General features: G+C 47.5%; 2 protein-coding genes and 1 long non-coding RNA gene across 7 annotated transcripts in view; 2 read left to right on the forward strand and 1 right to left on the reverse strand.

Moving 5' to 3' along the window:
* The first annotated feature begins 97 nt into the window (after nucleotides 1-97).
* Nucleotides 98-3,917, forward strand: LOC103547011 (uncharacterized). The gene is made up of 4 exons (XR_543821.2): nucleotides 98-242; nucleotides 565-691; nucleotides 1,113-1,190; nucleotides 3,773-3,917. It is a non-coding gene; the product is annotated as an uncharacterized lncRNA (long non-coding RNA).
* Nucleotides 3,802-11,019, reverse strand: PIANP (PILR alpha associated neural protein). Of its 3 annotated transcripts, none has more exons than XM_070619010.1 (6): nucleotides 10,512-11,019; nucleotides 8,288-8,347; nucleotides 7,511-8,025; nucleotides 6,401-6,482; nucleotides 5,380-5,601; nucleotides 3,802-5,089 (listed from the first exon to the last, which is right to left on the reverse strand). In XM_070619010.1, exons 2-6 carry the CDS (start codon nucleotides 8,302-8,304, stop codon nucleotides 5,068-5,070), a joined length of 858 nt encoding a protein of 285 aa, XP_070475111.1. In that variant the 5' UTR covers nucleotides 8,305-8,347; nucleotides 10,512-11,019; the 3' UTR covers nucleotides 3,802-5,067. The 3 variants fall into 3 exon arrangements, with proteins under 3 accessions (XP_070475111.1, XP_070475112.1, XP_070475113.1); XM_070619011.1 differs by lacking the exon at nucleotides 10,512-11,019 and adding an exon at nucleotides 10,041-10,424; XM_070619012.1 differs by lacking the exon at nucleotides 10,512-11,019 and adding an exon at nucleotides 8,590-8,627.
* COPS7A (COP9 signalosome subunit 7A) overlaps nucleotides 10,213-24,575 on the forward strand; it is a 23,636-nt gene continuing 9,273 nt past the window's right edge. Inside the window, exon 1 of one of the 3 annotated variants that reach the window (XM_070619014.1) lies at nucleotides 10,213-10,314. The gene's annotated coding sequence lies outside the window, so the exon portion shown is untranslated. Of the gene's footprint in view, nucleotides 10,315-13,565; nucleotides 13,754-24,575 lie in introns of those variants that run through there. The other 2 variants (XM_008513967.2, XM_070619013.1) reach the window with 2 other exon arrangements.

The following is a 24,575-nucleotide window of genomic DNA, read 5'->3' on the forward strand; positions in this document are numbered from 1 at the left end:
CATATCCGGCGCTGCTAGCGCTCCGGGACATTCAGGGCAGAAGTTACGACAAGTGCGGGCGGAAGTGGCTTCTGCCAGGGGACGCGGTAGAACCCTCTGTGGATGTGACGGCACGACGGAAGTGCAGGCGGGTTCTGCTAAGGGCAGAAGCTGAACCTTCGGAACGGTCCCGGGCTTCCGGAAGGGACTTCTGGGGAAGTGGGAGGGTGGAGACGCGACAGGTTCATGAATTATGCATCAAGGTACGAGGAGAGGTGTGGATTCTTAAAAAGACTAGGGTCCCGTTTCCCTTCCCTCGGAGGGGAATAGGCTGATGTCGGAAGTTACCGTTCTTTTTTCTCATACTCTCAAGAATGTCTCAATACTTTGAATATGCGGGAAAGGATAGGATGTGGTTTTCTGAGGTCCCTACTTAGACCCAAAGAGTAACTAATAACCTCTCCCAGCCATCAAAATGTGACCCCTCCCCGACCACACCCCTTACTCTCCTTGCTTCGGGCTCTACGTTCGTGTTGTCCTCGTCCACATCTCTCTCTCCTCACTCTGCTTTGCTTTTAAATATAGCACTCATGGCTACCTGATCTTATATTGTTCGCTGTCCAGCTCTTCCCACTAGAATCTCGGCTCCGTGAGGGCAAGGACTTTGAGCTGTTCTCTGCTGTATCCTCAGAGCCTGCCACTTAGTAAGCAGGTCAGTAAACGTTTGTTGCATAAATGAATACTAAGGACGAAACACTTGGGGAAGCCTTCCTTCATTGTTTCAACTCATAACAGTTCTTTTCTCTGAATTCCTACAGCATTTAGTCTGTACCTTTTGTTCCTGTTTTAACTAACTCTTCAGTAAGGTTGTCAGCTCCTCAGGGAAGAAACTGTTTCATACATGCTATCCTTCCCACTGCTTTCCTCAGTACTTAGTAGATGCTGAATAAATATATGTTATTTGAGTAAATGAATGCAGCCACGAGCCCACATCTTGATCTGGCCAGAATCCCTCGGGCTCAGCTCTATTTTGATTGAAGCAGAATTGAAGTCCTTCCTATTAACAGTAATAGTGCCTTGCTTTAGAGAGCAAAATAACCCTAATAGAAATAATTATAATGCCCATTTTACAGATGATGAAAATAAGATTCCGAAGATTTAAGTGATTTTTCCCAAGGTCACAGCAAAGAAGTAGCGAAGGACACCTAAAAGTAAATATTTAAATTAAATGTTTAAATAGAAAATACATACCTTTGGCTTGTAATCATAGTTTGTATCTTTTTAAAAGTGTCTACTGTCTTCATCACATTTTTGGGCTCTGCAGTTAGGCTGTGTTAACTGAAAAGCAACCGTGGGCAGGATAAGGATCTCAAGGGCTCAGGTGTGACCAGACTAGTTGCTGCATGGGTCAGAGATTGATGATTGGAGAAACTTTGACTTTGGGGGCTGAGATAGAAAAGTGAGAGCAAAATAGTTAAGGTTCTTCCCTATTCTTTTCCTGTCTACATTAACTGGTACTCCCCGGGCCTCAGTGTCTCCAACTGTCAGCCCTGGTCCTACCCTTGCTGTAAGAAGCAAGTTTTAAGTGCTTTGAAGTCCTTAGAGAAAAGCTTTAGATAAATAAATGTGGGGTGTGGGGGAGGAGGCCTGTTAATTTTAGCCTGGGGTTTTCCAGCTGGCGTTACTGTTTCCATCTTGAATCACTTCCACACCCTGAGCTCTGCCTGGGAGATCCCTCCTCCTGGGGGCTTCCCCATTCCCTGGTTTGGTCTGAGCCATAATGGTAAGTATTCCAGAAAAATGCTTAAGAGAAGCCTGGCTGAGTCATTTGATGCACAACTCAGGAGGCACAGAAGACGTGGTGATGAGAGACACTGGTCCCAGTGGGGCCTATGATGCGTGGCCCCCAAGAACCAAAAGGGTAGTAAGGCCATTGTTTATGTTCTTCGTCTGTCACTAAGCAGTGACTCTCTGCTTACCAGCTGCAGGCTTCTGAGGCCCTCCCAAGGCCCCATAGTCTCAGTTTCAACTCCATGAGAGATAAAGGTTAAGATCTGTTCCCCAGAGCCTCACAGACTCTTCATGGTTAGCATGACAATGCAGTTTAGTTTGGGATAATTCTTTTAGGACAACTCCTTTCTCTGTCTTTCTCTGTCATCTGATTTTCATGGGGAAGAAGGGCATTTAGGGAGAGGGAACAGGTAAGGATCTCCAGTGTCTTGCTGGCACATTTAAATTTATTTTAAATTTAGAGAAACAGCAGTCTAATCAGGCAATAATTGATTCCCTCTTCATTAAGGGCCTTCATGTGTGGCTTTTGCATATGGATGAGCCACCGGGTCACACTGTCCCTCTGAAGAGCGATAGTCACAAAAGTGATAGAGCCCAGGGTGCCCTCCAGGCACTTGAGTGCCTTCCATTTCTATGCCAGTCATGTGGTCTGTGTCTGTCCATCCATCGTCCCTCCCCTCTTCCCCCCCACCCCCCACGAGATTCCTGTGGGGAAAGAAGGGGAAGGTTAATGAGGCTTCCTCTCCCCTCTCACTGCCCCCAACCCATCCCATCAGCGCCTCTTCCTGCACCTTCAGGTTCCATCCAGCCCTCCCTTCCACCAGGGATCTCCTCAGCCCACTGGGTTGACTGTGAGCCCTCCTCAGCAGCTTGTTTGCCTCGCACCTCTGCTTTGAGTTGGTTCATCACTCCTTCGCCCCCCCACTCTGCTTCTTTCCTCTGTAGCAGTCTGTCAGTTTCTTAGGGAGTCTGACACCCTGAATGTACGTACTACTCTGGTCCTGAGAAATCCGCTCCCTCCTCCCCACTCGCCATTGTGTGCTGCGTGGACTCAGCCACACTTCCCTGGATACACAGGAAAGCTCCCCAACTCCTAAAACACGCACCTACCCACACATATACATTCCTAATTCTAGCTGCAAAGATAAACGCATGGAGGCAGACACAGTCCAGGGCAGCCCAGACTGCCCTCTCGCGCGTTATAGTCTCCTCTCCTCCTGGAGCTCCCCCATTTCCAGGGAGCAAGTGGGGCACAGATGGGGGTGGGGGGAGAAATGGGACCTGGGTGGTTACCATGGTAACAGAGCCTAGCAACAGCTGAGAGGCTGATGTGTGGGCTTTTGCAGGGCTGTTAGGAGAACCAAACCTAGACTTAGGGGCTCAGAGGTGACTGATTCCAGCTGGGCAGCCTGTGTCCCCTCCCCCGGACACACCCCTTGATGCCACCCCCACGCCCCAGCAGTGCCTCTCTCAGAGGAGGCAGAGTGCGGAAAGCTAATGAGTGTTAACCACAGGGCTTCTAATGCTGCACAGCTTTTGGGGGGCAGCTGTGGGTGGGGGCAGGTTAGGGAGCAAGGCTGAAAATAAACCAGGCCAGGCAGCCTCCTTCCTGTGGCTCCCTCTCATCTCTTTCCCATCGCTCCATTTTTCTCTTCTCCTTTCACCCTTCACCTTTCATCTGTCTTATCAGCTCTCTCTTCTTCCTTTCCTTGCTTGCTCCATTGCCCGTCCTTCTACGTAATTTTCCCTTTTCTTCTTTCTCCTTTCTCCTGGTCTCTCTTGACCTTCACTGGCAAGTAACAAGCAAGCCACTCTTCCAATTTCTCTCTTGCTCCGGCTGCTCCTCGTCATCAGGACTGCTCCCTTCAGTTTCTCTGCCTTCCATCCTGTCCCAAGTCAATGCCCCGAATCCCAACAGAGCAAGTCTGATGGGGTTACCCGCTTCGTCCTTCTTTCCCTCTCTCTTGGCTGCCCATTGCCTCCTCTCCTCTCCTCTCTGCAGGGCTCCAAAGGCAGAACCAGGGACTCGAATATCTTGCAAAGGCTTTATTTGAAAATTTTGAAACTTACATCCCACAAGAATTCAAGATTATCACCACAAGAAGAAAGAGATAATACAAAAATATATATCACAGCATAGGAGCCAGGTAAGAGAGGAAGAAGGAAGGAAGATGGAAAAACAGAAGTAGGACAAACCTCAGGGGAAGAGAGAGGGAAGGGGAAAGGTGGCAGAGTGGAAGAACCAAGGAGGGAGGAAGGAGGGGTGTGAGGGAGCCTAGGAAGGGGAGGGTGGACTGGGAGGCAGAGCTCCCCATGGCCTTGAACCAGTGGGCTCCAATCCCTGGCAGCCTGGGTGGAATTAGGGGGGCCCTCAGGGAGGCTGGGACGTGGAGGACTGGCTCAGGGGCTCTGAACTCCAGAGAGTGACACACATAGACAGCCAGGACAGATAAGACAAAAGGGACTTAGGAGGAAGGGAAGGGCAAATGGGAGCCCCTTTCTCATGTAGTGCAGCAGGTGACTCCCCAAAACCCATCTCCCAGACAATTGAATTTAGCAGTGGGGTGGGGGAGAAGTTGGGGCCTCACTACCCCTATTCCCGTGGGGGAGCCCTCAGGGTAATGAGCGCACCCTTGGAGTGGGATGGGGGAGACAGTGAAACACACGACATGGAATGGCATGGGACCATGACAGATGGGGGCCCGAGGAGCCCCCAGCTCACCTCCCACCCACCTCTGGGGCAGCATGCAGGGGCCACAGAAACTAGATCAGTGGGTGTTCCTGAGGGAGAGTGTGAGCACGACACGCAACACCACAACATGGGGCCGGGAAGTGCATGAGAGAGGTGACAGTGAAGTCACCCACTGACCTCTGAGTGACTGAGCTGAGCATGGAACCTGGGAAGAAGAGAAAGTGAAGAAGGAGAAACCAAAGGGAGAAAGGGAGGGGTCAGCAGAGGGCAGGGAGGGAGATGGGGAAAGGGTCTGGAGACTGGCTGTACAAGAGCATGAGTGTGTGCAATGGCCTGTGAGGGTGGAGGTGAGTGTGCAAGGCTTTCATGTGAGTGTGCAAGGGTAGGGATGGGGGTCCAGAAGCCACAAATATGTGAGGCCCCCACCTAAAGAAGGGTGAGCAGGTAGGATCACCTATGGGCCAGTAAGTGTTCCAGGGTGCTGTGCAAGGGCGGGAGCCAGGAGCACCTGTGGCCCCAGCTCCCACAGCTGTCCCCCCTAATGGGATGGGGGCTATGCCAGCCCCTTGGCCTCCTGCTTGGTGGCACCCCAACGTTGAGGGGCATCAAAGATTCACCAGGGGAATCCTAAGAGGAAGAGGGAAAGGGCACAGTCAGGAACCAAGGGGTAGGTGAGAATCGAGAGAGAATCAAGGAAAGTCCAACAAAAAAGAAAGGGAGTCAAGGTTAAGAGGGCTGAGTTGGATTTAAATGGCAACATGAGAACAGGACATAGGTCCCCAGAGAGGGCCAGGGGCTGTGGAGGCACCAGGCCTGCCTGTTCCCCACCCACCCAGGAGGCAGCACTCCAACCACAGCCCCGGAGACCTACATTGCTTCCCCTCCCCAACCTCCCATCCCTTTGCCCCTGCCCTCACCGGTTCAACTGGAAGGCTGGAGCCCCCTTGGGCTGGGGCATCCCAGGCCGGGGTCCCCCTCGGGGCTCCTCATGGTCAGGGGTGGGGGTAGGCGAGTCCCCAAAGGCCCCCAGCACAGTGACCCCGGCTGGGGACAGGTCTGTCAGTGGCTGCTGGCTCTCCTCCTGCCTCAGGGCACCCTGCTGCCCTGAGGGCCTGCGCCGCTTCTGGCTGCGGTCCCAGCTGGTGCACAGAAGGAAAGGTTATCTCACACGTATAAGAAGCCCCCGTCCTGGGCCAGCAGTGCTGGTCACCCCTAGCCTCCCTCGGGCACCCCCAACATCCTACAGCAGAGAAAACGGCCTCTAACAGATCCCAACACCAAGCCTCCTGAGACTGTGTGTCCACAAAACCACTTCCCCTACACCTCAGAGGGCTCGGGGATCTAAACCTCCTCCTGACCTGGTCCAGATCCACAGAATGAGTATGTCCTCCCCACCAACAAACAGAGTCCCCCAGAATTGCCCCCTCCCCCATGCATACCCAGAAGGGCCATTTCTCTCCTCAGCAGGCGCCTGGCAGGTTTAGTTCTGGATCAAAGTCAGCTAATGACTGGACACCTGAGTCTAATGATTCTCTCAGTAAAGTGTGAAGGAGTGAGTGACCCATTATTAAATGCATGCAAAGAAAACTCCAGACTTTCTCCCTCCTCTCCCTTCTGAAGGGGCTCTGCAGAATGGGTCCATTTTCTCTCTCTTGGAGGAAATGGGGACATGGGATGCCCACCAGAGCCCCGAGTGCACATAAATAATTCCATCTCTCCCATTATCCTGTATTTCCCCGAGAGAAGGAATCTGCCTGGATTTCTCATTGTCTCCCCCCACCCAAATCCTTACTGTCTTTCCCCAAAGTCTTGCCTTAATCCACCACTTCCTATCCCACCTCCAGCAAAATTGCCATCTTTGCTCCTTTCCTCCTTCCTGCCTAAACACTGCCAAACATTCAGTCCCCATCTGCCAGCACCCTCCTCTGCCCAGCTTACCAGAACTTGAAGATGATGCCAGTGGCCACAAGAACAATGATGATGGAGATGGTAATTGTGACATAGAGCTGGGGGTCCACACCTGATTCGGGTGGGGAGAAAGTTTTAGGGAGGCTTGATGTGGGAGGAGAGGGATGCAGTTCAGGAAGCTTAAGGATTTTTGCCATTTGAATTCACATTGCCAAGCTCTTTCTGCTTTTCTGGAGCCTCCCCACTTTATACTTTTTTCCTTGGTGAGGAAGAGTGGCCCTGAGCTAACATCTGTTGCCAATTTTCCTCTTTTTTTGTTTTTCTCCCCAAAGCCCCAGTACATAGTTGTGTATCCTAGTTGTAGGTCATTCTAGCTCTTCTATGTGGGATGCCACTGCAGCATGGCCTGATGAGCAGTGCTAGGTCCACGCCCAGGATCTGAACCGGCGAACCCCAGGCCACCGAAGCCGAGCATGTGAAGTTAACCACTCAGCCACAGGGCCAGCCCCTGCCCCTTTATTCTTATCATCAGCTTTCCTGAGAGTTTTCAGCTCATTTCCTCCCAAATCCTTTTCCTCTACTTTCCCAAGTCTTCTGATACCTGTGATGAGGAGGAGGCTCCAAGGTCAGAGAAGACCCCTCTCTCTGCACAGAAACTAGGGGGTGGAAATGTCCACCTCTTCCCTGGCTCCACCCTCAAGCCACTGGCCCTGTCTCAGCATTCCCTGAGCAAGATCTCACCCCAGAGGTCCCTTTCATCCATGGGGTTCCTCTGCATGGAATACTCCACTCCCACTCCGTCCTCAAGGTCCAGCTCGAATGTCAATTCTTGGAAGGGGTCCCGATCCCCAGGCAGAAGTGGTCCCTCCCTTCTCTCCTTTCCTGAGAACATGCTGTGTGTGCCTCTGTCAGAGCATTTATTACACTGACTCATCCCCCGAGTATGTACACCTCTGTCTTCTCCAGTGGACCCAAGCTCCTTGAGGGCTCGGCTGGCATCTTCATCTCTGCCTCCTGTGCCAGCATAGTGCCTGACACGTCTGTGGAAGGAGCTAACAAAGCCTCTGTTGCTGCCCTCAGAGTCTTCACCCAGCCTGCCCGCCCGTCATATCCCTACCAGCCTCTCCCACTCCCACTCACCTTCCCCACGGCCCCCGAACAGGAATGGCCGCAGGGTGGCAGGTGCTTCTCCAAGGATGAGCCCATCTCCATCACCCCGCATGGAGTCTGAGTTGGGATGCGGGGTAGCCAGCCCATGGGGGGCTGCAAAACCATAGTCCAGGGGCAGAAATCCAGGATTGGCAGAGTTGGGGTCCCCCCCATCCTCTCGAGACACTGTAGGGCCCCATACAATAGCCCAGGGATACTGGGATGAGGGTGGTCCCTCCTCAAAGCCTGATGGGGTGGCAGGGGGCGCAGTGCCCGGCAGGACTTGCCGACGTGACCTTGGGACCCGAGGGGATCGGCTTGGTGGGGGTGCCCGCTCCCACACGCACACATGGCGTGGGGCTGAGGGGCCTCCCCGGGCACAGGGGGGCCGGGCTGGGGCTGGTGGGGTTCGAGGTGAGGAGGAGGAAGAACCTTGAGCAGGTGGTGGGAGGGGTAGCAGCAACAGTGGCCAGAGAGAGAGGAGGTGGGACAGCAGCAGTGCAGGCCTGCAAGAAAGGAGAGAAAGTGGCTGAGGCACAAGCCCATCTTGGGCCTTTGTGTGGGGAGGACAGGCTCATCCCAGAGATCCCAGGCTGCCTCCCTCCAGGTTTCTCTGCAAAAGCAGGTGGGCCTTGGGAAGACCGGCCCCATTTCCTAACTTCCTGGGGTCTAGCCCTCAGGATAGAAGGCCCTGGGTGGGCATAGGAGGGAAACAGCCAAGACCCCAGGAAAACGGCCTCCAAGCTCCCCCTGCTGTGCCAAACTTACCACATCCTGGACTCCATGTCCGAGATCTTCCTCAGCTGTGACCCAGAATTTCAGCCTTTACTGGAGGAGAGAGGGAGTTGTCACACCCTAACCCTGCCCTGAGTACGTCCCCAGCTCATTCACCCACCAGTTCTACCCCCGTCTCCCCTCCCAGGCTGCCGGCTGCCACCTATGCTGCTGCCACCCAGGATTCACTGCCGCTGAGCATCCTTTTGGGGAAAAAACTCTCAGAGTGGTTCTCTCTGTATCCCCTAGCCCCTGTTTACAACTTCCCAGGTCCCCACCCCAGGGTCTACTCTCACTTCTCTGGCTTCCTTCCTTCTCACTTCCTCTGCCCACAGCTCCGAGCTTTTCTTGGATCTTAATTTAGAGCCAAGAACCTTGTGATTCCTTGAGCACCTACCGCTAGGGAGGGAGTCTGAGGGTGGGGGAGGGAAGAGGAAGTCAATCTGAGTGAGTGAGTGTGTGGTGCGTGCACAGGGGGAGCATCCCAGCCTACCCACCCCACTTGTAGTCCCCGGCATTTCTCTTATGATTGGCCCCAGGAATCTGCATCTTCAGGAGAAGGGGAGGAGGAGATGGAGAGATGGAAAGAAAGAGACAGAGGAAGAGAGAGGTGGGTGGGAGAAAAACTACAGAATATAATTTTTGCTCAGTGTTTAATCATCGAAATGCATAGGTGCCCTCTGAAGGGAGGTGGAGTTGGAGAGAGAGGCCACCCCCTCAAATGTAGCTCTCCTGGGGAAAGAGTCCTGGGAGAATCAGGATGGTTGGTTTTGAAAGAGGAAGGACATATTCTCAGAGCTGAGGGTGATGGATCCAAGGGGACCAGGCTTCCCGAGTGAACAGGGATCTGACACTCTGTGTCCTCTGGATTCTGGGTCTAAATCTGAACATTAAGAACTCTCAGAGAATAAGAGGGGAATAAGATGGAAAAGTCTGGGAAGGGGATGGGAAAGGGGGCAGTGGGGAGAGATAAAAGGGGGAAAGGCTGAGAGAGGGAAGGGTGGTGAGGAGGGAGGAGAGAGGCGAAGAGGAAGCGGCCACACAGTGCAGGGTGAGGAAGAGGAGTCAGTCCTGAAAGGGAATGGACTGGGAAGGTGGGTACAGAAGACTGGAAGCTTGGAGGATGCTGAAGGGAGAACAGGACAGGAGTAAAGGTCAGAGAGGGAAACTGAGAGGGTGAAAAGGTCACAGGAGCCAGGAAGAAGGTGGAAGGGCTGGAGAAGGAAGGGAAGGTTCAGGCAGGACGGGAAGCGGAAAGAATAGAAGGGGAAGAGAGTTATGGGGTAGAGGAGACCAGGGATGGAAGAAAGGGAATGGGAAAGCAGAGAGCATAATACTGAGGACAAAATGAGAAGAGGAAGGGACCGGGCCGAAAATGGGAACAGCAAAGATGGAGGAGTTGGAAATTGTTTCTTCAAATTTAAAGGGATATGGAGCTCTGGAAAGAGATGGGGATGGGGACATGGTGGGGAGAAGGGAGCGAGGGACGGGAAGAGAACGATGCCGGAGGGAGGGAGGAGTGTTAGAGCGAACCAGTGAAGCGGAGAAGGGCTCACAGGGACAACTGTGGCCAGCAGACTTCAGGACTCACTTGCCTCTCCGCCTGTGCATCGCCCCCCCCCCCCACGCCCCCACCAACGTCAACTTCAGTCCCCGGATCCCGCACTCCCATTAGCCGCCCCCTCCAGGAAGCCCGCAGTCCCCAGGCAGGCGCGCCACCCCCACCCTCTCCTCTCTCCTCACCGACCTGTTGTGCGCAGGAGACAGCTGGGGGTGGGGCGGGAGCCTTGGGGTGGGGGAACACGGCCGCATCCCCAGCGTTGCCCGGAGCCCACCCCTCCCACAGGCCCGTGCTCCCCGGGCAGGGCTGGAAAGCGGCGAGAGTGAAAAAACGAGGACGAGGAGGTCGGCGAAGGGACTCCGAGGGAGGGAGCGCCGAGAGCAGAAAGAGAACCCTAGGCAGGAGGATGCGAGGAGCCGAGGGCTGAGCCGAAGGCGGGATGGAGGCAGCTGCGGGGACGGTGACCGCTGCGCCAGGAGGGCACGATGGAGTCGGGACGGCGGAGGGATGGAGAGCGCGGCGGGGAAGGAGCGCTTAGGGGCTGGAGGCTTGAGCCCGGGGACCGAGGACTGCGCCGGGAGGGGCGGGGGGCGCGGAGTCGGGAAGGGCAGGGCCGGGGTCCTTGGGGTGGGGGCGTGGGAGGTCCCTCTCACTCACCTGCATGCCTGGCGCGGTGGCGCGACAGCTGCGGGCGCTCAGTGCTGCGCGGCGCTGGGGGCTCGCGGGAGCGAGTGGGGCACGGGGCATGGTCAGGGGCTTTGGCCGGCTGCGGGGCGCTGGAGACGGTGGGGGGCGGGCGCCCGGGGCGCGGGGCGGCGGCGGCGGCGGGAGATGCTCGGCTCGGCTCGGCTCGGCTCGGGCGGCGCTCGGCTCGGCTGGGCTCGGCGCGGCAGCTCGGAGCGCTCGGTCTCCGCCTCTCCCCCTCCCGCCTGTAGGCCACGCACGGTTTAACCCTCCCGCCGCCGCGCCGCAGGAGTCACGTCCAGCTGAGTCCCAGGTAAAGGGTTGGAAAGGGCAGCTGATGGTGAGCGACCGTCTGACTTCCTGGGTTCCGACAGCGGGCTTCCCCACCCCTTTCACCCCAACTCCATGGACACCCGTGGTCGCCCTAGTCAGTTTCTGAGATTCTGAGTCACCCAACGCTCTTCATCCCTAACTCTGTTTCGCCCCTGGCGGAGCATGCCTAGTACCAGAGATCAAGGTGGGGATGAAGATCCGGCACCATCCTTGGATTATCCCTGAAGTTTGATCCCCCGATTCCACTCTGGCCTTGCTACAGTGTGTTCTTCTCCAAATGCTCTTTGAAATAAGTAGATCCAGTCGCATTACTCAGCTTTTCTAGCACTCAGAATATCCAAACTCCTTACTGTGACTTACAGGGCCCTATATGACCTGGCTCCCACTCTGATCTCCTCTCCTAACACTCCTTATGCCCCAACTGAACTTGACCTGATCTTTGTTCCTAGAACTAGAGGAGCTTAACCTGCCGCAGGGCCTTTGCACTTGCTGTTCCCTCTTCCCGGAATGTTTTTCCCTGATTTTTCACAATGACTCACTCTTTTCGTTAAAATCTCACTTGGATCGAATATCACCTCCTCTGGGAAGCCTTACCTAACTTCTCTATCAAAAGCAGCTTCTCCTGCCTCCACTCTCACCCCATCCCTCTTTATCATATTACCCTGTGTTATTCAGGTTGTGCTTCTAGGACATGACACTCTCCTAGTTTCTCTCCAACCTCACTGGTTTTTCTTTCTCTGTCCTCTTCCACTCGACCTCTAAATGTCAGAGCCTCCTAGGGCTTAGTCCTTGGCCCTCTTCTCTTTCCACATTCTCTGTCCAGTGATGTCATCCAGTCCCAAGGCTTAAATACTATGTAAATGTCATCGAGTCCTAAATTTATATCCAGAGCTCCAGACTCATTTATTCAACAGCCTACTTGACATCTCCACTTGGATGTCTAATAGCCATGCAAAGCTAACGCAGCTAAAATAGATGTCTTGAATTCTCCCCCCACCAATCCATTCCTCTTCCAGTGTTCCCCTTCCTAGGACATGCTGACTGCTACTTGTTCAGGCCAAAAACTTAGGAAACGTCCTTCCTCATTTTCCCTTTTCTCACTGATCCCACCCTCTATCTAATTCACCCACAAGTCTTGTGAGCTCTGTATCCAACATGTAAGAATCCATCTACTTCTCTCCATCTTTGTTGCTATCATCCTGGTCCAAGCCATCATCTGTCATCTGGAATATCACGATAGCTACCTAGCTGGCCCCTAGCTTCTGCCCTTGCCCTTTACAAACTAGTCTTCACATTTTCTAGTAATATTTTGAAAATCTAAATCATATCGTGCTCTTCCCTGTTTAACATATTTGAGTGGCTTTTCTGGAATAAATCTGAACTCCTTGTTAGGAGAGGCCCCCCAACTTGTGTTCCTTCTCAGTGTCCAAACAATGCTCCTGCCAGATTGGACTTCTTTATGTTCTAGAGCATCCGAAATCATTCTCTTAGCACCCCTGCACTTTTGATTCCCTCTTCCTGAAAACCTTTGTCCCCACACCCATTTCCACCTGGTTGGCTCCCTCTTGTCATTCAGCCACCCACTCTGTGTCATCTGTATGTTTCATTGTCTTTCCAACTCATCACTCTCTGAAATGATCTTACATTTGTTTACTGTTTGTTGTCTGCCTTCTGAGCCCCACATACACCGGAGAACACAGATCTCATTTGTTTTATTCACCCTGTATCTTTCCTCATGCCTGGAACACAGTAGCTGCTCAGTATTTATTGCTTAGTGACCTTCACCTGGGACCCCTGCCCACTCTGAACTCGTCATTCTCTCCTCTGCTTTCCACCTGCCTTTCCTCTCTATCTGCCTGCCGTCCCTGATCTCTTTCCTGTGCCGAATGCTTTAGGCTGAGTCTCTGCTCACACCCCCGTCCCTCTAGACTCTCGCCCTTCATCCCCTGCGCTATCACTATCATTAGCCTGGCACTCACGCCTCCCGGAAGGAAGCCTGCTGTTCTGACCAGCACCTGCAGCGGCTGCCCTCCTGCTTGCCTGTCCCTGACAGCCCTTCATTCCGAGGTCAGAACCGGAGTGAGTGAGCCATCCTCCTAGTGTCTCCCAGTGGCAGGGGAAAGACGGTGCACACTGGATGTGAACTGGGCCATGTGAGGCAGGGTATGCCAATCCTGCCATATCCTGGGCCCCAATGAGCCCCAGTGCATCCTGAGGATATGCTGTAAGAGGACGCATTGTGTGATGGGTGTGGGTCCTATTTATCAAGGGAATATTCACTACCAGTGTAAGTGTCTTTTACACTGAGGACTTTGGGTCATTATCAGTTATTTCTAGTATCTTGATTCGTTCATTCCTTCAATGACTATTCTTTGAACACCTCCTACATGCTGGGTGCCATGCTACGGGCTGGGGATACAGTGGAGAGCAAGAACAAAGTCATCACTCTCTTCATGGAACTTCAAATTGCATGAGGGAGACGCTGAAATACAGAGTGATAAGTGTGTCTTCAGATGAATTTGAGGACCTTCTCACACTCCACAGTCTATAAATTCTCTCCCTCTCTCTGGCTCTGCTGGTATCTTTGTCAGTATCTCCAGGCTCATTGGGGGTCTCAGTATTTGTCAGGGTAAATTTCTCTCTGTTTCTTCTTCTCAAATGTCCAACATCCTTCTGAACTCTTCTCACCCGCAGCTGATGATTTTGCTTGCTGCTTTTCTGAGAAAATAGAAGCAGACAGAAGAGAACTTCCCCACTTTCCCCACATCCCAGCCCACCTCTCCTGTCGGGGATCCCAGAGCTTTTCAACCACCCGAAGTCATCGTTCCAACGACTGTCCGTCCCTCTCGCGCAGCATCTCTCTTGATTATTCCCAGCAGCTTGTAAGTGCACTGTCATTTCCTGCATCTTAAACAAACCCTCCATCCTCTGCCCCTCTCTACTTCCCTTTATAGCAAACTGCCTCCTAAGATGGTCTCTATTCGTTGTCTTTTCCACTTCTCCTTCCATTCCTTCTCTTTTCCTTTTATTAAACTATTTAATTTTTGTAATTCATTATTTTGAATTGGTAATACATTCACATGTGCAAAAAAAGTTTTCAATATATTAAAAGACATATAAAGTTCTCATTCTCACTTCTGCCCACCATCTTTCCAGGTCCCATCCCTGCCCTCGATGTGACTAATTTCTGTGTTCTTCCAGAGTTTCATTATGCATACACAAGCAAACAGTAGTATGCAGTCTTACTCTTTCATGTATTTTACGTAAAAGTTGGCACACATTGTACACTTCTACATCTTTCCTTTTTTTTTTAAAGATTGGCACCTGAGGTAACAACTGTTGCCGATCTTCTTTTTTTTTTTTTTAATTGCTTTTTCTCCTCAAATCCCCCCAATACATAGTTGTATATTTTTAGCTGTGGGTCCATCTAGCTGTGGCATGTGGGACGCCACCTCACCATGGCCTGATGTGTGGTGCCATGTCCACATCCAGGATCTGAATCAGTGAAACCCTGGGCCGCCGAAGCAGAGTGGGCGAACTAACCAGTCAGCCGTGGTGCCAGCTCCTACATCTTTCCTTTTTGACTTAACAGTGTATCTTTGCTATCTTGCCATATCAGTACCAATCCATAGGGAGCTTTGTCATCCTTTTACACAGCCTCATGGTATGCGGACGTGTGGTTGTACTTCCTAATCTCTCTTGAACCCACTACCCACTCCTGTTAGGCTTCTGCCCAAAGTACCCTGCTGAAATTCCTCAAGGAATATGACCAGACCTCCATATTTCCAAATCCAAAGGTCAATTGTCACTCAGTATAACGGTCCCAAGATTTAGCCATCCTGTGGCATGTAGCTGGAGTCCAGACACTTTCACTGGAATATAATGTGCCACTGTGTGAATACACCAAATATATCGTAATTTATCTATTCTCCTCTTGATGGATTTAGGAATTGTTTCTATTTTTGGCTATTACAGTGGTGCATCCTTGTTAGTATGGTAGTGAGTATCCCTGCCTATCACGCGGGAGACTGGGGCTTGATTCCCCGACGGGGAGGCCAGGTGCATCTTTTAACAAAAAAAAGACCTGTCATTGCCCCTGCAAGGTGCTCCATGACACGTGGAATATATAGATGGACGAGGAGCTGTACATCCCCATTGTGCCTGGAACTGTGTAAATTAGGGCGCTTCCGAAAGGTACCCTGCTGCCCCAGAGTGCAGTGAGTGAGAAAAAAAAAGGGGGGGGCCGGTCCTGTGGCCGAGTGGTTAAGTTCGCACGCTCTGCTTTGGTGGCCCAGGGTTTGGCCGGTTCAGATCCTGGATGCAGACATGGCACCACTCATCAGAGCATGTTGAGGTGGCGTCCCACATGACACAGCTAGAAAGACCCACAACTAAAAATACACAACTATGTACTGGGGGGCTTTGGGGAGAAAAAGGAAAAATAAAATCTTTTAAAAAAAGAATATTTATCAACCCTTCATTTTATGATTATGCTTTTTGTATCTTGAATACGAAATCACTCTCTACCATTCCTGGTCAGAAAAGTATCTTCTTACATATTCTTCAAAAGATTTCTTTTTTTTAAAGATTGGCACCTGAGCTAACAAGTGTTGCCGACCTTCTTTTTTTTTTTTTCCTCCTACTTTTTCTTCCTAAACCACCCCCCCCAGTACATAGTTGTATATTTTAGTTGTGGGTCCTTCTAGTTGTGGCATGTGGGACGCTGCCTCAGCATGGCCTGATGAGCGGTGCCATGTCCACGCCCAGGATCCGAACCAGTGAAACCCTGGGCCGCCAAAGCGGAGCACACAAACCTAACCACTTGGCCACAGGGCTGGCCCCTCTTCAAAATATTTTAAACTTCTCCCCTTTATGCTTAAGTCCTAAGTCTCCCTAGAATTGACTTTTGTGTATGGTGTGTTATGAGAATCAAGTTTTCATTTTTGAATATGGAAAATCAGTTATCCCAGCTTCATTTAGTGCCTAGTCCCTCCTTTCTGCCTGATCTGCTTTGCTAACTCTGTTATGTAGCAAAGGTCCATATGTACATGAGTCTGTTTCTAGATACTCTGTTCTGTTCCATTGGTCAACTTGAAAAAACCTGCACCGGTAACACACTTCCTTAAATTTTGTAGCTGTAGAATGAATCTAGATCTCTCCTAGAGCAGACACCACCTTGCCAGTAGATTCTTCTTCAGGAGGATCTCCCCACTTCTTGGTCATTGCTCTATTTGAGAATCAACTTGTCAAGTGCTACAGGATTTTGATTGGAATTGCATTGAATCCAAAGTCTAATTGGAGACAAATTGACATCTTTTTGATATTGAAACTTCCTATCATGGATTTGGGCTACTTCCCCATTTATTTAGGTCTTTAATGTCTTTCAATGAAGTTGTATAATTTTCTGCATACAGATAATGCACATCTCCTGTTTTATTTATTCCTCGGTACTTTATTGCTTTTCTGTTATGGTAAATGGTATATATATATATATATATATTTTTTTTTTTTTTTTGGAGGAAGATTATCCCTGAGCTAACATCTGCCGCCAATCCTCCTCTTTACTGAGTAAGAGTGGTCCTATGCTAACATCTGTGCCCATCTTCCTCTATTTTATATGTGGGCTGCCTACCACAGCATGGCTTGATGAGTGGTGTGCAGGTCCACGCCTGGGATCTGAACCAATGAACCCCGGGCTGCCAAAGCAGAGCACACGAAGCCAACTGCTACAGCCACCAGCCGGCCCCAGTAAATGGTATTTTTAAAGATTACATTTAAAATTGTCTTTTGCTGGTATATAGAAATGCAGTTGATTTGCCATATTGATTTTAGAGCCAACCACCTCGATAAGCTCTCTCTTCTGTGTAATAATTTTTCTATAAACTGAATTTTCTACAAAGACAATCATATCTCCCAATGATGGCAGTTTGCTTTTTCCTTTTCAGTACTAGGCCTTTAATTTCCTTTTCTTGTGCTGGCCAGGACCTTTAGTACATGTTGAATACAAACAGTGATAGCTGGCATCTTTCTTTTGTTCCTGGTTTTAAAGGAAACACTTCCAATATTTTCCTAGTAAGAATGGTGTTTGCTGTAGTTTTTTTTTTTTTTAAATAACTTATCAAGTTAAGGAAGGCTCTTTCTATTCCTAGTTTGCTAAGGGTTTTATTATGTATGGGTGTTGAATTAAATGCTTTTTCAAGACCATTTTTATTGTGAAATATAACACAAAGATAAATGCAACAAAACATAAATATAAAGGATATTGACTATTTATAATGGGAACACTTACAGAGGGAATGCTAATACTCATGTAACCACCATCCAGGCTAACTGAAAGAGCCTTCCCAGTATTCAAAAGAGAGATGTGTGTCCCTACTCCATCATACGCCATCCCCTCCTCACCATAGCTAAGTAGTTTTCTGACTGTTATGGCAGTCACTTCCTTGCTTTTCTTAATAGTTTCCCCATATGCGTGTACATTCCTTAACAAAATAGATTCTTTTGTCTGCTTTTGAAGATATAAATGTAATAATACTATATGTATTTGTTGTATGCGTAGATGTGGAATTGCTGCATCATAGGGCTTCTTCCATTAGATAATGCTGAACTCTTTTCCAAAGTGGTTAAACCACTTATACTCTCACTCACTGTATATGGGAGTTTCTTTTGTTCCTTATTCTTGTCAACACTTAATATTTCAGACTTTAATTTTGGCTCTTCTGGTGCACACAATGATATTTCATTATGGCTTTAATTTGCATTTCTCTGATTAGTAGTTACTAATTACTAATGAGGTTGAACACCTTTTCATGTGTTTGTTGACCTCATGGATTTCCTCTTGTGAAGTGCTAGTTCAAATCTTTAGTTCACGTTTAGAGTTTTTATTGTTAGGAGTTTTTTTCTTAGTCATTTCATTATACATCCTGGTCACATCCTTTGTCAGTTATGTATGTTACAAATGCTTCCTTCGTTTTTGTTTTTTTTTTTTTTTTTTTGAGGAAGATTAGCCCTGAGCTAATATCTGCTGCCAATCCTCCTCTTTTTGCTGAGGAAGACTGGCCCTCAGCTAACATCCATGCCCATCTTCCTCTACTTTATATGTGGGATGCCTACCACAGCATGGCTTGACAAGCAGTGCCATGTCCGCACCCAGGATCCAAACTGGCTAACCCAGGGCCACCTAAGCGGAACATTCGAACTTAACTGCTGCGCCACCAGGCCGGCCCAAAATGCTTCCTTCTATTCCATGGCTTGTCTTTTGATAAACAGTTGTTCTTGATTTTAATGTAGTCAAATTTATCAATCTTTTCCTTTATGGTTAGTATATTTGAGTCTTAAGAAATATTTCCCTACCCTTGATGTAAATTATTGTGAATTTCAATTAAAAAATATATATATAAAAAGAAATATTTCCCTACCCTGAACTTATGAATATATTCCTCTATATATCTTCTAAAAGGGTTTAAATTTGCCTTTTACATTACTCTATAGTATAGTGTGGAATAATTTTTGTATATGGCTTAAGGTAGGAGTTTGGTTTTATTTTTTCATATAGATACCCAGTTGTCACAGCAACATCGAAACATGTGTCCTTTCTTTCCTGCTCAAAAGTGCAACCTCTATCATAAATCAAGTGTCTTTTTTTTTTTTTTTTTTTTTGGTGAGGAAGATTGGCGCTGAGCTAACATCTGTTGCTAATCTTCCTCTTTTTGCTTGGGGATTGTCCCTGAGCTAACATCTGTGCCAATCTTTCTCTATTTTGTATGTTGGACGCTGCCATAGCATGGCTAGATGAGCAGTATGTAGGTCCACATCCAGGATCCAAACCCGCAAACCCCAGGCCACTGAAGTGGAGCACATGAACTTAACCAGTACACCACCAGGCCAGCCCTGTCAACTGTCTTTTTATGTTTGAATCTTTCTGGCCTCTGTATTATGTTCCAGTGGGCAACTTAGGTAACTATCTTGTGCCACTCCTACACGGTCTTAATTATTATGGCTTTGTAATTATGTCCTGGTATCTGGTAAAGCAGGTCTTTCCACCTTGTTCATTTTCAAACAGCTATTTGCATTTCCATGTAAATTTTAGAATCAGTTTGTCAGTTTCATAATCTCACAAAAAAGCCTGTTGGGATTTTAATTAGGATTGTCCTGAATCTATAAATCGCTTTAAGGAGAATTGACTTCCTCATGATATTGAGACCTCTAATCCATGAATGTGATAATATCTCTCCATTTGTGTTAGATCTTTCTCAGTGTCTCACAGTAAATTCTGATTTGCTGCATATAGGTCTTCCACATATTTTTTTACATTTATTTTGTATTTTACATTTATTTTGTAACATTATTACACATATTTTGTTACATTTATACCTTGGTATTTGATATTTTTCATACTGTTCTAAGTGGTAACTTTTACAATTATTCATTATCTAATTATTTGTTGTTCATATATAGATATATAATTGATTTTGTATTTTTTTCTCAAGCAGCCTTGTTAAACTCTTATTCAATAATTTATTTGTAGAGTGTTTCTTTTTTTTTTGGAGGAGAATTAGCCCTGAGCTAATATCTGCTACCAAGACTCCCCTTTTTGCTGAGGAAGACTGGCCCTGAGCTAACATCCGTGCCCATCTTCCTCTACTTTATATGTGGGATGCCTGCCACAGCATGGTGTGCCAAGCAGTGCCATGTCCGCACTGGAATTCAAACCGGCGAACCCCGGCCTGCTGAAGCGGAACGTGTGCACTTAACCTCTGTGCCACTGGGCCAGCCCCTATTTGTAGCGCCTTGAATTTTATACATATGCTATCACATTTTCACATTTTCTGTAAATGGTAACAGCTTCATTTCTTCTTTTATCTAATCCTTTTACTTTTTTTATTCTTGTCTTACTGCTCTGGCTAGGATCCCCATTACAAGACCGAACAGAATTGGTGATAACAGGCATTCCTTTATCAGATTAACAAATCTCCTTCTAGTTTCCTTTCTTTTTTTTTTTTTTTTTAAGATTTTATTTTTCCTTGTTCTCCCCAAAGCCCCCTGGTACATAGTTGTATTTTCTTAGTTGTGGGTCCTTCTAGTTGTGGCATGAGGGTATACCGCCTCAGCATGACCCGATGAGCGGTGCCATGTCTGAGTCCAGGATCTGAACCAGCCAAACCCTGGGCCGCTGAAGCAGAGTGTGCGAACTTAATCACTCAGCCATGGGGCCAGTCCCTCCTTCTAGTGTTCTAAAAGATGCTTTTTAGATTTCATACGTTTTGTCTGTATTTATTGAGATAATTGTGTGATTTATTCCATTAATCTATTAACATAATGAATAAAATGAATGTATTTTCCAATACTAAGCTACCCTTAAATTCCTGACATAATTCAAGTTAGTCAGTATATTATCTTTTTTGCGCATTGCTGGGTTCAGTTTGCTAGTGTTTTATTGAAGATTTTTGTATCTCTCTTAATAAGTGAGATTGGCCTGTAATTTTTCTTTCTAGTATTGCCTTTATCTGGTCTGGTTATCAAAGTAATTCTGGCCCTATTGAATGAGTTGAGGAGTGTCCTTTCTTTTCCTGTTTTCCGGAAAAGTTTACACATAAGATTAAAATGATCTGCACTTTGTAAGTTTGGTGCAACTTAGGTGTATGATGTCATTCTTAACTCTTTCTTTTCCTTTCACACCTCACATCTAATCCATTTGCAAATTCCGTTCCCTCTAGGTCTACATTAAATTCAGCATCCCACTACTTCTCACCTCCACTGCTATCACCTTGTCTAAGCCACCACCGTCTCTCGCCTGGATAACTGCAGTAGCCTCCTAATTGGACTTGTTGCTTCTGTCCATGCAGCCATTATGATGTTTTAAACATATGGGTCAGATCCTGTTACTCTTCTGCTCAAACCCTCCATTGGCTGCCTCAGAGTAAGAACCAAAGTCCTTACAATGGCCCACAAGGCCTGATATGATCTGGCCACTTTGTTCTCCCTCTGACCTCATCTCCTACTTCTCTCCCCTTACTCTGCTCTAGCCACACAGGACCCCTTGCTGTTCCTCAAACACATCAAGTATGTATGTTCCCATTTCAAAGCCCTTACACTTGTAGTTTGCTCTGCCTGGAACACTGTCCCCTCAGAAATCCACATGACTTGCTCCTTTTGTTTTTTCAAAGTCTCTGCTCCATTGCCACGGTGTCAGCGAGGCCTCTCCTTACTACCGTATATGAAATAGCAAATGTCTCCTGCGTTCCCCATCCGCCTCTCCTTGCTTTATTTTTCTTCATAATATTTATTACCTCCTGACCGTTTATGTATGCATGTATGTATTTATTTATTGCCTGAGTCTCACCACAAGAATGTAAATACCAAGAGGACAGGTATTTTGTGTATATCTCTAGGAACTAGAACAACGCCTGGCAGTAAGAGGTGCTCAGTGTACTCCTCTTGAATCAATGGTGAATATTTTATTATGTGTCTGACTCCTTGAATGTTAGTCAGCTTCTCTACTCTATTTCAGGGCATCTTGTTTTCTATCCTTAGCATTAAAAACACAGCACCTGGCACAGGGCCTTGTACATAACTGTTACTTAGTAACAAACGAGTGAATGAATGAATGTTACAGCCTAGGCTTTGCTTTAGTCTAATTAGCTCCCATCCTTCCCTTAGAGATCATCTTTATTTTTCTTCCCACTTTCCCCCTTCTTTCCTCGTTTCCATCCCTTTCCCTTCTTTCTCACATCTATTCCTCGTCCTCTTCTCTCTCTGCTCTTTCTACTCTCCCTCCTTTAGTCCACCCTCTCTCCTCTCTTTCTCTAAATTCTACTTCTCTACTTATTAATCATTCTCTCATTTTCTGGTCTTACTCCTCTTTCTCTCACAAAATCATAAAACATCAAAATCAGAATTGGCCTTAGCCATTCTGTTGTCTGACTGCTCACTTTGCAGATGTGGAAGATGAGATGCTACGAGATGGCACAATTTAAGGTCACAGCTACTTTAAGGCTGAATCAGAACTAGATTTCAGGCTCTCTCTGTCTCCCTCCTCTCTTCTCTCTTCCCTTTCTGCTTTTTCTTTTCTTTCTTAACACAGCGCTGGAATCAGACAAACTTGCATTTGAATCTCAGTTCCGCCACTTACACTGGTGATCTTCAACAAATTATTTGGGGGCTGGCCCGGTGGCACAGCAGTTAAGTTCGCACGTTCCGCTTAGGTGGCCTGGGGTTCGCCAGTTCGGACCCCAGGTGCGGACATGGCACCGCTTGGCAAGCCATGCTGTGGTAGGCGTCCCACATATAAAGTAGAGGAACGTGGGCATGGATGTTAGCTCAGGGCCAGTCTTCCTCAGCAAAAAGAGGGGGATTGGCGGCAGCTGTTAGCTCAGGGCTAATCTTCCTCAAAAAAAAAAAAAAAAAACCAAATTATTTAACTCTGTGATCCTGTGTCCTCACAGATTAATTGAGATATTAATAGGCACCTCAAAAGGTTGTCATAAAGATTGAATAAAAAGTTGAACAACAATAGCAACACAAAACTGCTACAGGTAACATCATACTTCATGGCGAGAAACTTGAAGTTTTCTCACTAAGATCATGTACAAGGCAAGGATGTCCCCTCTCAGGACTCCTTTTCAACATCGTACTGGAAATCCTTGCTAATGCAATACGGCAAAAAAAGAAAATAAAATGTATATTGATTGGGAAGGAAGACATAAAACGGTCTTTGTTTGCAGAGAACATAATCATTTATGCAGAAAATCTGAAAGAATCGATTAAAAAACCTCCTGGAACTAATAAGGAGTTATAGCAAGGTTGCAGGGTAAAGGGTTAATACACAAAAGTCAACTGCTTTCCTATATGCCAACAATGAACAAGTGAATTTGAAATTAAAAACACAATACCATTTACATTAGCACCCCAAAAAGAGAAATACTTGAGTATAAATCTAACAAAATACATATATATAAGACCTATATGAGGAAAACTACAAAACTCTGATGAACAAAATCAAAGAAGAACTACATAAATGGACAGATAATCCATATTCATGGGTTGAAAGACTCAATATTGTCAAGACAGCAGTTTATCCCAACCTGACCTATAGATTTAATGCAATCTCAATCCCAATCCAAGCAAGTTATTGTATGGATATTGACAAAATGATTAAAAAATTTATATGGGGGCTGGCCCCATGGCCAAGTGGCTAAGTTCACGCACTCTGCTTCAGCGGCCCAGGGTTTCACTGGTTTGAATCCTGGGCGCAGACATGACACTGCTCATCAAGCCATGCTGAGGTGGCATCCCAGATGCTACAACTGGAAGGACCCACAACTAAAAATACACAACTATGTACCAGGGAGCTTTGGGGAGAAAAAGGAAAACTAAAATCTTAAAAAAAGAAACGGCGGGGGGCTGGCCCGGTGGCGCAGCAGTTAAGTTCGCACGTTCCACTTCTCAGCGGCCCAGGGTTTGCTGGTTCAGATCCCGGGTGCGGACATGGCACCGCTTGGCAAACGCCATGCTGTGGTAGGCGTCCCACATATAAAGTAGAGGAAGATGGGCATGGATGTTAGCTCAGGGCTGGTCTTCCTCAGCAAAAAGAGGAGGACTAGCAGTAGTTAGCTCAGGGCTAGTCTTCCTCAAAAAAAAACAAAACAAAACAAATTTTTATATGAAGAGGCAAAAGACCCAGAATAGCCAACACAATATTGAAGGAGAAGAACAAAGTTGGAAGACTGACACTACTTGACTTCAAGACTTACTGTAAAGCTACAGTAATCAAAACAGTGTGGTATTGGCAGGAGCATAGACAAATAGATCAGTGGGACAAAATAGAGAGCCCAGAAATAGACCTCCATAAATATGGTCAACTATTCTTTGACAAAGGAACAACGGCAATGGATCAAAGGTAGCCTCTTCAGCAAAGGGTGCTAGAACAAGTGGACATTCACATGCAAAAAAAAAGGGAATCTAGACACAGAATTTACACCCTTCACAAAAAGTGACTCAAGATGGATCACAGACCTAAATGTAAAATGCAAAACTATAAAACGCGTGGAAGATAACACAGGAGAAAACCTAGATGACCTTGACTATAGTGATGCTTTTTTAGATACAACACCAAAGACACAATCCATGAAAGAAATAATTGATAAGCTGGACTTATTAAAATGAAAAACTTCTGCTCTGTGACAGACAAAATCAAGAGAATTAGAAGACAAGCCACAGACTAGAAGAAACTATTTGCCAAAGACACATCTGATAAAGAACTGCTCTCCAAAATATACAAAGAACTCTTAAAACTCACCAAATAAGAAAAGAAACAACCCAATTAAAAAATGGATCAAAGACCTTAAACACTTCACCAAAGATATACAGATGTCAAGTAAACATATGAAAAGATGCTCCACGTCATATGTCACCAGGGAAATGCAAATTAAAACAACAACGAGATACCACTACACACCTATTAGAATGGCCAAAATCTGAAATACTGACAACACAGAAAGCTGGCCAGGATGTGGAGCAATAGGAACTCTCGTTCACTGGTGGTGGGAATGCAAAATGGCACAGCCACTTTGGAAGACAGTTTGGTGGTTTCTTACAAAACTTAACATACTCTTACTATACGATCCAGCAATTTTGCTCCTTTGTATTTACCCAAAGGAGTAGAAGACACATCCACATAAAAACCTGCACATGGATGTTTATAGC

Source organism: Equus przewalskii, chromosome 5, assembly GCF_037783145.1.
Source record: "Equus przewalskii isolate Varuska chromosome 5, EquPr2, whole genome shotgun sequence".
In the NCBI taxonomy this organism is placed as follows: Eukaryota; Metazoa; Chordata; class Mammalia; order Perissodactyla; family Equidae; genus Equus; species Equus przewalskii.

Coding starts and splice junctions, on each gene's coding strand:
- PIANP (XM_070619010.1), bottom strand. Junction 6,483..7,510: donor GTTCGGGGGCCGTGGGGAAG/GTGAGTGGGAGT, acceptor CACCCGAATCAG/GTGTGGACCCCCAGCTCTAT. Junction 5,090..5,379: donor CCAGCCTTCCAGTTGAACCG/GTGAGGGCAGGG, acceptor TCTTCCTCTTAG/GATTCCCCTGGTGAATCTTT.